Below are 17,840 nucleotides of genomic sequence, written 5' to 3'. Positions count from 1 at the left end.
TTTCATATTATCACTGAGCTCTTTTCATCACAAATAATAATAACCAGTAATAATTTGCCAATAATATAATATACAGTGAATATATGCCACTCTGAAAGGTGTTATTGTACAAAATGAGTACTTTTACTTTTCATAGTTACTACATTTTAAAACTTCTATACTTTTAGGGCTGCAACTAACGACTATTTTCATTGTCGATTAATCTGTTCTGTAATAATTTCTTGATTAATCGATTAGTTGTTTGGTCTATAAAATGTCAGAAAATTGTGAAAAATGTTGATCAAATGTCTTGTTTTTTCCACAACTCAAAGATATTCAGTTAACTGTCATAGAGGAGTAAAGAAACCAGAAAATATTCACATTTAAGAAGCTGCAATCAGAGAATTTAGACTATTTTTTCTTCAAAAATTACTCAATCGATTATCAAAATAGTTGCAGATTAAGTTAATAGTTGACAACTAATCAATGAATCGCTCTCCTAGCTCTACTTGTATCACTATATTGTAGCGTTACTACTTTTACTTGAGTGAAAGATCTGAATACTTCTTCCACCACTGGATATACGAATGATCCGCATCCAAATAACATCGATCATTATGTGCATCAGGAGTTGATTCTGCATGATGAGGTGTAATAACAAGATTGACTCAATCGGCGCCGGCACAATGACATGTCCCGGTGTTCTTTCTCATCTAAACTAAATCCAAATTTTGTATTTAAAGATGGGGATCACCTTGTCTCCTTGGTTGCATTCATTTTGAGGGTCACTGTGTATTTCCAGCGTTGAACACTAGATACAGAGCGTACTGTCAGACAGTTTTCCCTCTCTGTAGCTATTATCCGAGCCAGGATACTCCGTCTGCAGTTACAGTGCAGCCGCAGACTGCAGTGCACCGGCTTTGGTGTTCATATGCAGCGGGTGTTACTGAACCACCCAGATTTCACTTCTCCTGCAGGAGCGTCTTGAAAGGCTTGTCAGATCTTAGGCGAACACATCTCCTCTGCCTCCTACATGGTCTGACACCAAATGTACAGCAGAAACATGGTACAAGCACAAACCAGACCGAGTTCAAGGACAGTTCGCCCGCTCATTAATATATTAACCGCCTCCTGCTGGACTACTTTCTCTATTTCCAGCTCTCTATCCGCTGCTGCTTCCCTTTCTCTCTCTTCCTCTCTTTTCCTCTAACCGAGAGTCGTTTGATGGCTTGACTGCTCTCTTTTTGACAAGGCGTACAGTGACAATAGTGGCGAGGCAGTGTTTTGAATACAATGGAGACATCAGTGTGTGTCTGGAGGTAATTAGGCCTGATTTCTCTCCCTGCGAGAAGTCAAACACTCCAAAAGGTCAGAAAAACAACAAACGCCTACAGTCTCTGGCAGTGTGGCACAGCGTTTTCCACACAAACAGACCTTGCAGCTTCTGGACAACCTTCACTCTGTTTCCCCCGAGCTCAAAGGCACAAAACAAAACCGTTTCAAACGCTTCAAATGGGGCCAATTATCTTTTATGCGACGTATGGTTTGTAAAGGTGAATCATCATTTGCGACAATGTGGGCATGTTTGTGTTTGCACATACGAGAGCTGGGTGAGGTCCGCGGCGTGGAGGTTCAGCCTCTGCGTCAGCCGCTCCATCAGGTCCGAGCCCTGGTCAGCGGTGAGGGAGCTGTGGGAGGAAACACACACAGACAGCTGGGCGTCACGTTTTGGAGATCCATACCCATTCAACATACATGCAGCTATTCAGCCGTTAAAATGCTATTTTTTTTAGGGAGATACTGCCACAATTCATACCCACAAATGGGTCATTGCACACGAGCGAAGCCACGGTTGTCTGAATGGATGTACTGCACACTGGTAGACAGACACACAGGCACGCGCAAACACAAACAAACACACAAAGAGCTGTGCCAAGGGAAAAAGGGATCAGCTGCCTCTTCAGGCTTGGTAAATCACCTGCTTTTTTTTCCAGCAATGAGACAAACAATAAGGTGCAAATGGAACCTGCATGAGGTGTAATGGCTGTATCATATGGACGCGCCTTTCTCTCCCTTCCCCTCTCTCATCTTTCTTCTTCGTCTTCTTCGCCCACATTCGCCTTCCTCTCTACGACGCGCACACACGCACGCACGCGCAAAGTAAAACATGATAGCACAAAGTACACAAACACACCGGCACGCACGCGCCCTCACGGCGAGATGAGAATAATAAGGTGCAAATGGAATGGAGGTGAAGTGTAATGGTGGTCTGATAAAGCCATGCCTCATCTCAGCTCAGTCCGCGGCTGCTCTCTCACTCGGAGAGTAAATCGCCAAGGAAATAGACCAAACAAAGGCAATCTGCAGGCCAACGCGCTGGATGAAGGAAATGAGAAGGGCACATACAAACACACACAGAAAAGCTACTTTATTGCTGACAGCTTAACCTGGAATCCCTGAGAGTGCCTGCAAGGTGACATGCACCGAAAAAGTCACGGATCATAATGAGACATTTTGTTAGCAGAAGAAATGAACCAATTCCATGTAGCGCTGGGTATTGAGCGCATTATATGTTTTCGTTTTTCAGATACTAAAATATACTATAAAACAGTTTCATTTTACATATTCAAGGTTCAAATTCTGCTGAGATATTCTTTTGTTTAGCCCGCATTTGACACCAACAATACAGCAGCTCCAACAGAACAGTGTGCCGTGCATGAGTAGCTGATTCACTCCACCTTAGAGAGAGTGGGTGGCTCTTTTTTTCCCTCCACTTTTTGAGGGGTTTTGAAAGTTAAAGATTCACCACCGAAGCAATTCCAGACACGTTTGCATCCCTCTGCGGTAATTCTAGCAACTGGAGAGCTCCAGGAGTGACTTGGTTGTTGATGCTAGTACTTTTCCCCTTGGGTTTCTCCGTCTCCTTCTCTTCTATCCAAACCTTTCCACTTCCCCCTCCTCCACCTCCCTCCTATTCCCCGAATCCCCCCTCCCTCCAACCACCACCACCACCACCACCACAATGTCAGGAGCTGTCAGATAAGCAAGTTTGCGTAGCCTCTCTGCAGGGTGCGAAGGAGCTGGGGATAACAACCGTGCAATCATGAGGTCTGCAGCGAATGCAGACCCCTCTATAGGCCGACTATATGTGGCCGCTCGGTGGGCTGAGGACAGACGAGGAGGAGGAGGAGGTGAAGATATTTTATTCAGAAGGTGACCTGTTCTTTCTCTCCCCTGGCATATATACTCACCTATATTGTTTACGTCTTAATCTGCGTTTCCATACGTGTAGCAATAAGGTGACAGAGATTGCGCCCATCGCACCTTTATGAGCCGACGTGTGTTGAACAGGTGAAGGACAACGCACTGACGTGATAACGCCATAAAGGGATTTGAGAGAGGGCCAGGGGCGAAGAAGACACAGTCGATAGGAACTTATCTTTGCTGAGCCTGAGTCTGACTGAGAGGTGAGAGCGAAGGAGAGGGAGAGAACTTGGCTGTACCCTTCCTGACAAAGTATCATCATTAAAGCCGTAATACGGCACAGTAATACCCACACACTGAGGGATTTATCATCCCTGCTATTGTAATCAGGTGCGGCGCACGCTGAGGATTTCAAACTGCGGTATTCTTTTCCATAAAGACGTGAATATGTGGGTGGTTTTACAGAGAAATTGTGTCTCTTAAAGGCAGTTTTAAGTAACTGAACAAAGCAGACATATGCTCGGTATTAAGGTATGTAATGAGTCTGCCTTGAAACAGGTTCAACAGTACGGCTGGTGAGAGCAATAAACTATGATATGAAGCTGTGAGCAGCACCATCAAGTCAGCTGATAATCACCACTTAAGAATAAGAGAGTAGCTTTTACAGGGTTGTCACTGATGCTTTTTGCATGAGGACAACAATGACTAAGGTAAAAGAGGTTACTGACATACTGTAGATCAATCTATTGACAGAGTTTTCAACAGTAAAGCTACAGTTAATATGAGCGCAGTTCAAAGACGTTCAAGTCTACATCTATAATGTAGCACAGGACAGCTGCCACAGCATGTGTCTCTGTTTTATACTATATCTAATATTCAATGCAATGCTATTTCAAGCCATTTATTAAGTTTATTTTTATTAGGATTGGGGGTGTCATGACATATCTATTGACGATAACCATGATATTTAAAAATTAATATTGTGTAAATAGTCCAGCGTCTTTTAAATCATTCTATATGTACAGTTATGGTTACAGACTCTCTCTCAATTTCCCTACACTACATTTTGAGTGTAATTAATTTGCCAAAAAAGAGACGAAACGCAAAATAAACAAAGTTAAAGGCGCTAAATTGCCAATTCTGAGCATATCTATGATATATCTTTACACAGAAAATAGATGTTTGCTGCTATATTAATGCTCTGATTTTTTTATGTAGCACCTTTAAAGATGAATTTGACTGATAGCATTATTATTATTAATATTATTATTACTATTATTATTATTATTATTATTATCACCATTATTCTATTTTATTTTATTTTATTTTATTTTATTTTATTTTATTTTATTTTATTTTTTTTATTTTATTATTTTATTTTATTTTATTTTATTTAGATATCGCAATGATATTGTTGTAATAAACTCTTTTGGCCGCGATTCTTTTGGCCAATATCCCATACCACCCCATTTAAAGTCTAACTAGAGGAACCTTTATACAAATATACAAAAGCTTAACAGGAAAACACAGACCAAACAACACAAAATGCAAACAGTATTAGAATAAAATACCTAATAAAAGGCAGCTGATCATTCATGATTAGTCTGATCCCACTTTAAAAACTTAAATGTAAGTGCAAGCAGTCAGTTCAAACTGCTCCCCACCACCCCATATTTAATAGACAAGAATCTGTATTAAGAATTATTTGTATGTATAATTTTTGACACATAATATTGAGACGCCTACTATCTAATTCCTCAATTTCTAATGTTATTTTCTATAAACTAAACTTTGTTATCGTGTATACAGAAGTGAAGCACCAGCTTCAGCTCCTCATACTGTGTGTGTCTAAAAGATGCATTGATTCAGACTATTATGATAGTACAATCTGAATCATTGTAATATCAATATGTAATATTGTATATTATGTGCATCCTACTCACTCTGAGCCGGTGATAATGTAGCCGAAGTGTCTGTCCTTCCCTCTGCTGGAAAACTCCTTCACCCCCACGTGGACCAGCTGCGTTTTGACTCTCATGTCCTTCTTCTGCGGCTCCTCCAGCTGCTTTTTCCCCGCTGGGGCCTGATTCCCCTGCATCCACCTCTGGATCTCTGAGTCCACCTGAACGTCAGGCCCATCTGCACCACCGGTGAAACGCAGGGTGGCGCCTTCCTTCGCAGGCAAGGTCTTCTCCTCCCAGCGGTGAGGTACGGGAACTTGGTCCAGCGTCGTCCGGCTTTGGACGTTCTCCATTCCGACCATTTTCCGGAGGGGAGCTGGCGGGCCGACGTTGGCGTCTGGAGCATCGCCGAAGGGCTCCAGGTTGAGGTAGTCCAGCAGCTTGGAGAAGAAGGCTGTGTGCTGTGTTAAATCAAAAATTCCTCTTTAGAATATTGAAGGCATTTCTACATCATTTTAGCAATACATTACTTTTAATTTCCTTTTAGAAGAGAGCTTAAAAAGTTCTGAGGAAAAACTAATTAGTACCCTGAATAGAGACTTTTATACTATTGGATGTGGCAATCATTTAAAAAGGTATGAATATATGTTGCATTCACTGATATTTCTATGTCTGAGTGCTGGTCCAAGGTCTAACGACATCCTTTTTACCTATAATTATCAAAGGGTGCATTCAGTAGCTTTACTTACTTACCAAAAGTTAAACAAAAGATTCATGGCACCATGCAGAACTATTTTCGTTCATCTCACTTTTGGAGTTCCATTAAATGAAAATATAGACACTCAAGGAATTTTATAAGATCCTGCAGCTGCTTTCAAACTCGAATAATTCAACAGTAAGTCTGCACAACTTTCAAATCATCCCTGTTTGAAGTAGCATTCAAAAGTGAATAAAGTGCAAGTTTGGACATGTCTCCCTCCCCGAGAAACCAATTTGTTGGTTGAGCAGAGTAATTTTAAATTCACCTTGTCAACAGGCTCTTTGTCTGCGCCGTCTATTTGTTGGCCTGGAAACAAACACAATTTATGTGAGCAGATTGTGTGAAAACTGAAGTTCTCTTTTGTATTTAGCAAAGAAAAAAAACAGTAAAAATGAAATACTCAAAAATACATTTGGCACTTTCTATGAGGATTATACGAACAAAGCATTATTAACGTATTTATAAACTTATATCTATGGCAGAAAATAAACGCATAAGTACTCCAAATGGTGCCAGTTTTTATTCTCTTTCACTCACCTTGCTGTTTCGTTCTCAGTGTGTCTTCCTGGTTTGGATCCTGCCCTTTGTCTGATTTCAGGTCCTGGTCTTGATTCAGTTGCACGGCTGCCAGCGGCTCCCTGTTACCCTCTGTGTCCACCCTGGAGTCAGCGGCTTCTGGTCCTGGCTGGGCCCCAACCACAGGCCGCTCCTCATGCACCTTCTGCAGCCTGCCTGTGATGACCCCAGCCAGCTGGTCCAGGTCTTTGCCCATCAAAGCCTCCATGTTGACGCTGTGCCTCCCCAGCTGGCTCACCATATTATGGATGAATCGCTCTGGACAGGAAACAGAGAAGAAATGACAATCAAACTAAGTGTAAGACATCATTTTCCCTAAAAAGCAAACAAACTAACAAAAAATAGGAATATTGTGGTGCAAATCTAAAAGCCAGAGTGTGATCTTACCGTCGGTGACACTGAGAGGCTCTTTGGCGGTCAGTCGGTTTGAGCCAGCCTTGAGCAGAAGTCTGTCTAGATTAGGCCTTTGGGTTTTGGAGCCAAAATCCACCTGAGACTGCGGTTCGGCGTGGTCACTCGGAGCCGGCCTGATGTAGCTGAGGTAGTGGAGCTTTCCTTTGGGCCACGCAGACTTGCCACCCTGGGCGCCCTGCTGAGTGCTCGGCACCTCGGCGAGAAGCCGTTCCAGCTGGCTGGTTAGCAGTTTGCTCCTCCCCGGGTCCCGGTTGGAGAAGGTTGTACTGAGCTTGGGGTGTCTGCCCTCTCCGCTCTGGGTGAACACTTTGGTGACTGGAGTTTGGCCAGCTCCTTTCTGATGGCTGTAGATGGTGGTCTCCTTCCAGCCCTGCTGCGGTTTTGACCGGCTGGGCTCCAAGTGACCTTCAGACTTGATGTCTTCATTCTACAACACAAAATGCCACTTAGCACATGTAGAGCATTGTTAATATGTCATTCAGCCACGCTAGCGGCGTGGCTCTAGGGATGGCTGATGGTCTGACAGTTGGTCCAAACTGAAATATCTCCACAACTATTGGATGGATCGCCATTAAAGTTTGTGCAGACATTCATGATCCCCAGAGGATGAATCCTAATGACTTTGGTGACCCCCTGACTTTTCCTCTAGCACCACTATAAGTTTACATTATTTAGTTAAGACAGACAACAAGACATTCATGAATTCATGAATTGTAATAACTCTTTTTCTAGTCCATATATCTCCTTCAGACAAGTTTAATGTGTTGTTTATAATAATGATAATAATAATAATAGATTAAACTTATATAGCGCTTTTTAGGATCTCAAAGACGCTTTACACATTCGGGGGGAAAAACGGTGTGAGACAAACAGTAGGCGAACGACAAAAAACAGGTGACATACACAGGCACACTCTCATACATACACACAGACAAATGGGTGGGGGGATGATACCAAATACCTGCAAACCTAATGACATTCCCTTCATCCTCATCTGTACTTTGTGTTTAGTGATTTAGTATGCTACTGTAACACTCTAAACTCGGCTAAACTAAGATGGTGAACACGATGAACATTATGCTGCATTCACAGGGAATCAGGCAGTCGATAGACAACAAACCGGATATCATGTTAGTGGACAAAGTTAAAATATTCAAACTTTTTTTTGTCCACTGCAACGGAACTTATAACCGGATGTTACGTAGCTCCCTCACACCGGAGAAAGTTGTTTAAGTTTGCAATAGAATATTAAAAGAAAGCTGCATTTTGCAGCTACATGCATTACTAAAATAATAAAATGGTAGACACAAAATAATTTTATTTAATATATTTTATTCCTTCACCCTAGCAACATATATGTGTTTCATTTTGCCGTCCTGCAATTCCGTCATACTGTTTGTATGTTTTTCCTGTGCCGTCCAGACGGTGTTGTCTGTCTGCCTGATTCCATGTGAACGCAGCATTATACCTGCTAATCATCAGCATACTAGCATTGTCATTGTGAATGTGTACAGCCTCACAAAGCTGCTAGCATGTCCGCAGGCTCTTAGTCTTATTTAGTTCATTTCTGTAGTGTAAGTGACAACATTCACATGATGAATCTTCAACCTAGTTTCAGCTCTGCGATACTTTTTTTTCTCCCCATGAGAACATTAGATGGGTTGCGCTGGGTCAGCATTGTTGTGACAGGCTTTAGTATAAAAGGAGAAGCAACCTGGGCTCGACTAGACAGGACAGGATATGAATAGGGATTCTAGATCAAAGACAACTGCCCTTGGAAATTGCATTATGGAAATCACAGATGAGATAGTGTCACTCAAAGAGTAATTTCATGCGTTTCCACAACAAACTTTAAAAGCATATCCCTTCTGTCAGAGAAGTAGCAGCCTTATCTAAAAACTATGAGTCATCTGATTTCAGATTTAGCCATATGAGTTTATATTTGACACATGATGAATTATAACATCACAATGCAGTGGTACTCAGGCATTCAGAGGCCTTTTAACCATTTGGCGATAGTAGCTGGTATTAATACTGGCGCCAAAATGTGAGTTTTTGTTCTTTGTTCTGTCTGTGAGGAAAAGAAATCATTCTTCTGAAATCATAAGGACCCACGCTTCAATTCAGCACACAGTATATATCCGATCCACTGAGCAGCATTATTATCCATGTCGCTGCTGCACTAATACTAGCTATCTCCCTCGGTGCCATTTTCTGTCCTTCAAATGTATATAGAGAAAATGTCAGTCTTTCCAAGCCCGGCATACTGAGAGGCCATAATGGCATTAGCACAGCGAGACGGGGGTGCTCTGCCATTCACGCTAACCATGTTTGCCTTTTTCCATCACACTACACAACAAAGGAGCTCGTCTCATCAATAAGGAAGGTCCTGAACTCTTCAACTTTGCATTATGGCGGCACTGACACAGCAGCAGGAAGCGGCTAGCCGATGAAGGATGCAGAGCACATTTCACACAAAGCCCGGGTTCCACCCTAAATATGAGGATTGAATAATGTAAAGAGGTGATGGAGGATCTTTGTGTAAAAAGGTCCCCGCTCAGTGGGAGAGGAAGGAGAAGACAGAGAGCGAGAAACAAAAGCGGTGCGGGGACAAGAGGGCGACCCCGGCAAATACTGACTCTGTTTCAAAAGGAATAGGAAGAGGCCCTTCCATAATTTAGCCGAGGAAAACGTGTTTGTTTGTTTACTTTGTGGACCAGTATTTCTTGCCTTAATCCTGGATCTAAATGGTGGTTACATTAAGACATTAAAATATGGTACGTTTTTTTAAAGGGTCACTTATACTTCGGGACAGGGACAGATTTAAAAAATGGTCAAAACTGAAGCAGCAGAGGCTGAGATATCTTGACTTTTAATCTCTCTAGTATAGACTAAGCGCCAAAAACACTGTATCCTACATTTTCCATGATGGATCTAGATAGCATTTTTTCATTAGACCCTCCCTGCGTCCTAAATGTGCTCATCTTTCAGACCAAACACCCTCAGTTTATAAGAGGCTTTCTGGTAAAAAAGTGTCATGCCCAAGCCGAGATAACCGTGATGACATCAGAGTCACAGAAGACAGTATACAGTACAACTGTTTTTCACAGGCTGAGTAGTAGGGCTGTCCTCCACCAAAGAAATTCTTAGTTGACTAACGCTCATACAATTTCGTCGACTAATCGATTAGTTGATTTAATCAACAGATCTGTAAAACTTAGTTTCTCCACAAAGAATCACTCAAAAGCACCACTTTAAATCTTGTGTTTACCAGAGATGTGCTCATACGTTTCTTGGAAATAAATCATTCAGCATGAAAAAAGCATAAAAAATTATTAATCGACCAAAGAAATCTTAGTCGACTAAGACCAAAAACGACTGATTAGTTGACTTATCGACTAAGAGGTGGCAGCCCTACTGTATAGTACTCTTTGTGAAAAGTAAATTGAACATACTTCATGTGTAAAATCTGTGGCGCGCCCCTTTAAGTCTTTCTTCAAAGGGGAACTACGCCCATTTTCAAAATTCATACATGCTATTCCTATGGTCAAAGACAGTCCAAAAATATTAGCAAACATGAACAACTCTCCCCCAAATCCAAAAACTAGAGTGCTAAAACTCAAACTTGTGATGTCATCAGGTATAAAGTCTGGAGCTGCTCCATAGACAATGAATTGGGAGAGATGTTACTGATGACACTGAGAGCGCTTAGGGAGATGTTCTAAGCTCATTTGGAAGAAAACAAATATTCAGTAGGTCAACAAAATCAATCTCCCATTCATTGTCTATGGAGCAGCTCCAGACTTTATGACATCACAAGTTTGAGACTTACTTCTCTGGTTTCTTGCTTTGAGAGAGACTAGCTCATGTTCACAAATATTGAACTTTCCTAGGCCATGGAAATAACATGTTGTAATTCTTAATTTAGGTCGAGTTCCCCTTTAAAATTCTTTGATTATTAACCTGCATGAATTTTGAGGACTAGTCACACGTGTCCAATCCACTCCAAAGCCAGCAGCTGCTACACGGCCAAAGTGTGTGAGACTCTTAATGTACCTGAACGCTGGCTCCCTGTCGTTGGATTCCTGGTTGTCCATCGAGCTCAGACTGCGTCAGGAAGCCCAGGCCCGTCAGGTACTGCTGAAGGTTTCTGCTTAGTTTCCTGGAGTCTCTAGAGCTGCTGCTGTAGGCGGTCAGGGGGCTCGGAGCTGTGGCCTGATGGCGGAGAGGGATGGTCCTCAGTTTGGAGAGCTCTCTAGAGATGACCTTCTGGGTGAGGTCGTCCTGCCATGTCAAACCTGGAAACAAAGATTGAAATTCAAACCATCAAAGTAGGTAGCATATGATGCAGAGTTTAAACCCTTTGGTCGTTAGGTCTTTTAAACACCTTTTGACTCAATATAACCTTGAAGTGTCGAAAACAAATTCCAAACAATCAGTTCATCTATTAGTCTGTAAATATTGTTAGAAATATTGTTTCTTTGGCACAGCATTCCTGTAAATGGTGACTGAACAGTAAGTTCTCTACTTGAGGAAATTGTTAGTTATAGTTATATTAGCTTTAAACAAAACAGCGAGGAGGAATTCGAACGGTAGAGTAGAGGAGGTCTAAAATTACTTATAGGAAGCCATGACTACACATGCACACATGTATGGACACATGTATATACACAGACATGTACACACACACACACACACCACAGCCAGTCAACAAGCCCAGGGAGAATGTCACACTGCGGCCTGACGCCTTGCCAACATCTCTGCTAATTGCCAACACATAGTTGGGATGCAGAACTCCTGGGCAGGGGCAAAGCACACTGGTGCCAGGACCAGATGGAGCTACCCAAGCAAAAAAGATACCCAAAACATGGCCCCATTCCCAATGAGCCAAGAGGCACAGCATTCCATCGGCAAAGAGCGTAGGAATACCACAGATATTATACTTTTTTTTAAAAGGAGCCAAGATGTTCACTGATGACACTTCATCTCAGTGCAGAAGCATTTTTTAATGAGAATAATTAGGTTGTATGTGAGGGAAGGCTTCGATTCCAAGATGCCACATACCTAACTTTTTATTTATCTATAGAAACAATGCAGCTCTTAATGATGTGGACATGTTTAATGGTGATAAATTAACAGCCTGGGTTTAAAAAATACGCAAAAAATGAAAGTATCAACACTGCAGAATGTCTTCATTAGCCCTGTTTCTCACCCATAGACTCTGGGTATTCTCATAGATATTCATAAGCACCAGATGAGGATCTGAGCAATGCAGAGCAGCTACAGATGCCTCCAGTCATTCTTGGCAGCGCTGAATGCAGCACAAAGCAGCGTATGTTGCCACTGTTCTGGAACGCGGCTCAGCCATCCATCCGTACAACAATGACAGTTAACTACCCATGGCTTAACCGACGTGGTGTATACTTGTTATATATTAGTGCGGTGATGATCATTTACGCTATCATCAGCGGTGACGGGGAAATCAGGTCTGGCTTCAGCCCTAAAGGATCCATATGGTACCAAGCGGTTAGCTGCAGCTGGTTAAACGGGGTTCATGGTGAATGTGCGAGGGTGACGCCGGCTTCATTGACTGTGACACCTCTATCCCCTCCGTCTCCTGGGGGATGCACTCATTTCCATACATACCATGTTGTTGTGTGTCTGTGATGGGTGCACTTGAGGGGAAAAAGGTACGCCGGTGCAAATTACAGAATCAGAATGAGCCATTTTGTAAGAGGGAAAAAGTCAGGAAGGAAAAGTGGAGGGGCCTTTACGGTTGGATTCCTCTCAATCAACCTCTCAGCTGATTATCCTGGCACTGAGGAGCTAAATAAATGTCATGCAAATGCATCTGTAAGTCCAGGTTACATCACCAAGTGCTGCTGGGTTTTTCGCCCGTTAAGGTTGCACGCCGTCTCAGGCAAATGCCTCAGTTAATTAACGCCTTGCCATTAGCGCAACAGCTTTCAAACAAGCAAGATATTTCTGTTGGCCTCCTGTCTGTTTTCTGTGACACAGAGAGAGGGGTGGAGGGTGGGGGGTGTCTCCTAAATATTCAAAGCCTATTAGATGGGAACCTGTCTACATGTCTTGTAGTTTCATCTGCTGTTTTTGAAATGCAGATTTTCCCCTTTCCTTTACTTCTGCCCACCAACTGATTTTAAAAGGCATTAATGGAAGAGAGCGTGAATAATTTAGCTGCGAGTTCGACCCTAATTAGTCTAAATGAAATGTGTCAATCCAAATTGAAATTAAAGCAATGGTGCAATGGTGTGGCAGAAGATATGAATATGTTGTGAGCAGTAGGGCTGCAACTATTTTCATTGTCTATTAATCTGCTGGTCAAGAGGGATTGTGTTGCTCTTCCTAAGTGCTCTGTATAAGTTTGGTCTTATATGTGTTTGTAGTCTTCAAGCTAAATCTAAGTTTTTGGTAAAATATTGATTGTTTGATCTGTAAAATTTAAAATTGTGTCTCTTTTAGCTCTGTTTTTGGTCTCCACCATCTGTCTCTTTAGCTGCTAATGCTCCACTATGTTCACCAGCTAGTCACCTAACTGTGTCTGTCTGTTGTTTGGTGCTGGGCAGATCGGATTTTCCGCTGCTGAATCTGGAAATGTCCTTGATGAGAGCGTTGAGAGTGAACCGAAACCGTAAATGTGCTGTAAAACCAAAACAAATGAGCTGAAAGATGCTAAAATGCTCCGTAGAGATATGGAGAACTGCAGATAAACTGCTGATAATCCTCTATGTCACTATACTATACATAGTTGTATAATTCATTGTTAATATCGATTAGTTGTTTGGTCAATAAAATGTCAGAAAATGGTGAAAAATGTCGATCAGTGTTTCCCAAAGCCCAAGATGACGTCCTCAAATGTTTTGTTTTGTCCAGAACTCAAAGATATTCAGTTTACTGTCATAGAGGAGGAAAGAAATCAGAGAATATTTACATTTAAGAAGCTGGAATCAGAGGATTTAGACATATTTTTTCTTAGAAATTACTCAAATCGATTAATCAATTAACAAAATAGTCGGCGATTAATTTAATACTTGATAAATAATCAATTAATCGTTGCAGCTCTAGTGTCATTTCATTTCCTTTAAACAATATTACTGAGTATTGCTGTTGTCTTCTTAACATACTTACACCACACATACATTGTTTAACCCTTAAGTAGCTTTATGGTCTTATTCCACCAGCTTATATCAACTTCTCTTCACTGAAGCTATATGATGTTAACACTGAGTGATATGACTGCATTTTTTTATGGCTACACTATTTCCTAAAATGCAAATACTCTAAATACCCTATCCATTATTTTATACACATTCCCCCAAAATCCAGACTGATGTATTCGGTATCTTTAGAGGCTTTTAAAGTAACATTTAAAATAAAGTTCTGTGGGTTTGAATGAAGCGTGACCGCCCGACCGCCTCTACTGAAGTAATTTCATATTGCCATTACTGAAAAACAGTTGGTGAACATCTACAAGGATACAAACGATTATTTGCCTGTGGAGGAAATCATTTTGCTCCGAGTAAAAAATCTGCAGCAGGTTTCTTTGAAATGATCGTGCCCCCTTCACAGACACGGACTCACACTGAACGGTTCAATAAAAGCACTCTTGTTTTCCTCATAACAACTCAAGTTTTCACATGGCATGTTAGTGTGTGAGTGTGTCTGACTTTTTTTTTTTCTCTCCGGTACCATCTAGCAAGGTTGTCAAGGAACAGACAGAGCAGAATATGAAGAGGAACAACAATGGGTATTGTCGATTGTCTGTCAAAGAAAGAAGTAGGAGCATGTGGTTTCAGTGGCGCTGGAGTGACATGATGTCAGTTTATGGTCACTGATTCTCCCTGACTGATGCTTCCTGTCAATGGAGCTAATGCAAATGTCACAATGCATCATCTTACTTCACTTGTCAGTACTATGAGAATATCCACCGCGCCGCACGGGGTCAGGAGGTCAATCGACTGCAGGTAAGTGTAGTTTAACGTGTTATATCAAGAACACCGGTGTTACATTCTGACATGATTCATTTTGATGTTGAGAGTGCGGAGCTTGACAGTATAAATACCTACCAGGAATTGAAAAATAGGACATGAACTAGTTTAAAAAACGCAGAATTAACCTTCATCTGTCCTGCAGTCCAACTGACCGTTCACTAAGTTCTGACTAAGCCAATGCTAACGCTAAAACTCCGTCAGTTGGTTTGGTTTTAAAACGAGAATCCTCTTAATGGCTCTTAAATGACGTCTGCATACATGATATTGTGCTAAAAGACTGAGGCTAAAGCTACTTGTCCCAGTCAGCATCCTCACTAACTTATAAGTAGCAGCATTTTTCATGTATTTTTACTGCATTATAAATAAAAATGTATATTAATTAAAGTGTTATTCATTCTAACATAACCCTTGGATGGTTTGGATGCTTACTATGAAAAAGCATACTTACATACAGTGGTTAGATTTATGCATATTGTTCTTGTTTTCAAACACATTTACAAGAGAAAAGAATATAAGGACGAAGAATAACCGATGAATTTGGCAAATTAAACATTAGCTACCGCAAGTTTGGGTGGGGTTGTTGAAGTGTAAACGTTCCCCAAGTCAAATAAAGAGCAGGACTGACCCACTGCTTACTTTAAATTCTGATATAGTAGCGTGCATCCGATTCAACTGTTATCAGGCTATTAAATGTGCATTATCGGTCACAATAAGCATCATAGATGTGAGTCATTAGGGGCCTACTATGCCTACTACTTTGTAAAAGTGAAAGCAAAACTTAAAAGCAACACGTTTTAACTCGTAAAACTGCATGAAAATGTTACGTTTTCAACAGAAACAAAACAAAAACACTTTTGTTTAAGGGGAAACATCATGTTTTGGCTAAAAAAAAAATAGGTTCAAAAAGTGAAAGTGAAACTTACCACAAAGACAAATATACGTTGTTGGTTTCACACAAGGTGCAAATCCCGGTCTCCTTGGTGAAAGCCCCGTGTTTTGTGTCCCATCTATCGCCCCCGACCTCAACCTATGGAGTTTCACACCGTCTATAATGCAGCGCCTGACTCCCGCTTTTGCTCCTGTCATAATTACTACGGTCACTAGAGGTCACTGTCGTCTACTTTCATTGATCTAACATGTGAATCAATGATAAAACCTACTAGTGGGTGTAACAGGCCCCTACTGACCCACACACATGAGGCTTATAACCACTGATAACGTCCATTTAATACCCCGATAACAGTTTAACCGTCTGTAGCGTCATCGAGGTGGATGTTCTAGTCATGAGCAGGTAACGTAACCCCCAAAAATATTGTAGGTAGCTACTGCCATGCCTTTTGCCTTTGTAAATAACGCTAATGCTAGGTTACTACTATAGGTAGGTAGTTAGCTAGTTAGTCGAGAATGTGGGATAACGACAGATTCATCGCTCTAACTACAACCCCCCCCAATATGTGGCAAAGTCCAAAGCTAGACAGACCTGCCCTGTCTAGATACGGTTGCTAAGCTATGATTGGACATTTAGCGTTCAGGGGCAGTGTTTAGCGAACATTCAATTAAATGCTCCGTCATTTTAATATATTGTACATCAAATTAATATATTACTGAATTAGCTTCTGTGTGTATCTTCACACAATCCCATCCTGCACATACACACACACACACACACACACACATTTAGCAGAGCCCATAATGACTCCACAGCAATATGACAGCAGCCTGGCTATGAAAAGTGTAGACACACTGTGGCTGCACACGGTGAATACTAAAGCTGCCTGGCTTTAGGTGATGCTGTGTAATATAAAAGTCATTTGCAGTTGGATGACAGGGTCTTGCATTCAAAAAGGTATTGTGGTGAAAATGTAATACCAGACATTGTGCTCTGCCATTGGGGACACATCGAGACAACCCAAGCCCTTTTGTACAAGGGTCAATTTCTATTGATCTGAATGACATTGGTGTTGTGCAGTGAGCAGAGATTGTGCGATTTCTACCTGCATCTCTGATGCAAGATAAAGAGGATTGTAAATCGATTCCATTGATGTTCCTGCTCGTTTTTTTCCCGCCTTCATCTCTTCAATTTAGGTTACAGTACAATGGTCTTTATAACCCTGTCTGGGATGAAAAATAAAAAAAAATGTGTCCCCTACATCTTAAAGATGACACTTCAATAGCTGTTGAGCTGTTGAGCTGATAAGAATAACGTGCCACCGAGCATTAACAGTGCATCGTGGACTCATCCGAGGATAATGCTCCGTGTCTGTGGATGTGATTCTACAAGACAGAAAAGGGGGAAAATGATTCAAAGTGATGATGTCATGTCTGCGGCGTCTGTAAACGGGTGTCTACAAACACAAGGTCAGAGTCGCGTGATGATCTAAAGAATTTAAACAGCGGAGCAAGACAAAATTACACACCGGATCTCTTCTCATCCCCCTCACTCTCATTTGTTTATTTCTAAGCAGTAATTAGAATAAATGTGTGGTCTCGCTTTGCTTAATATTCATCACTGCATTTTTTTTTCGCCCCTCTTTTTTTTTTTTTGGATTTCCTCCGGCCGACTGCTTACTCTTAATGATTTTCAACAGTGGTTCACGCCTGTTAAAAGATATTAAGCTCAGAGTGGCCTGCAAAGCCAATTATATTCTGTGGGCTGATGCTGGTGGTCACGGTCTGTGTTAAAGGAGTCTACTGCCCCCTGGTGGGTTATAGCTGCAGTTACAGGCTGCCAAATGTGTGGAGAAAATATGCACATAATTTTCTTATAATTTGCTTGGTCTGTAAAGTCCTACAAATTAATTAATAATTTCCTGTCAAAAGAAATAACCATGTAATTAGTACTAATTATAAGTAAAATAGAGACATAGGTCTGAGACTGTGAGACACTGTGTCTGCATTATTTCACATTTAATTAGTACCAAATTACTTATGTCTTTCCAGGAAACTTCCTAGGAAGTAATTAAGACTATACGGGTCCATGTAACCATTTGGGAC

The 17,840-nt window shown here is 41.4% G+C and overlaps 1 protein-coding gene across 1 annotated transcript in view; it reads right to left on the bottom strand.

Annotated features, from left to right (window-relative positions):
* Positions 1–17,840, bottom strand: part of ptprn2 (protein tyrosine phosphatase receptor type N2) — a 131,785-nt gene that overhangs the window by 89,890 nt on the left and 24,055 nt on the right. Inside the window, exons 4-9 of the mRNA XM_037757389.1 lie at positions 10,891–11,132; positions 6,808–7,261; positions 6,382–6,678; positions 6,110–6,150; positions 5,127–5,545; positions 1,581–1,667 (exon numbers count right to left, since the gene is read on the bottom strand). Of these exons, the coding sequence (XP_037613317.1) occupies positions 1,581–1,667; positions 5,127–5,545; positions 6,110–6,150; positions 6,382–6,678; positions 6,808–7,261; positions 10,891–11,132 (1,540 nt within the window). The remainder of the gene's footprint in view (positions 1–1,580; positions 1,668–5,126; positions 5,546–6,109; positions 6,151–6,381; positions 6,679–6,807; positions 7,262–10,890; positions 11,133–17,840) is intronic.

This window comes from Sebastes umbrosus, chromosome 21 (assembly GCF_015220745.1).
Source record: "Sebastes umbrosus isolate fSebUmb1 chromosome 21, fSebUmb1.pri, whole genome shotgun sequence".
NCBI lineage: Eukaryota > Metazoa > Chordata > Actinopteri > Perciformes > Sebastidae > Sebastes > Sebastes umbrosus.
This window is presented reverse-complemented; position numbering and strand designations above follow the sequence as displayed.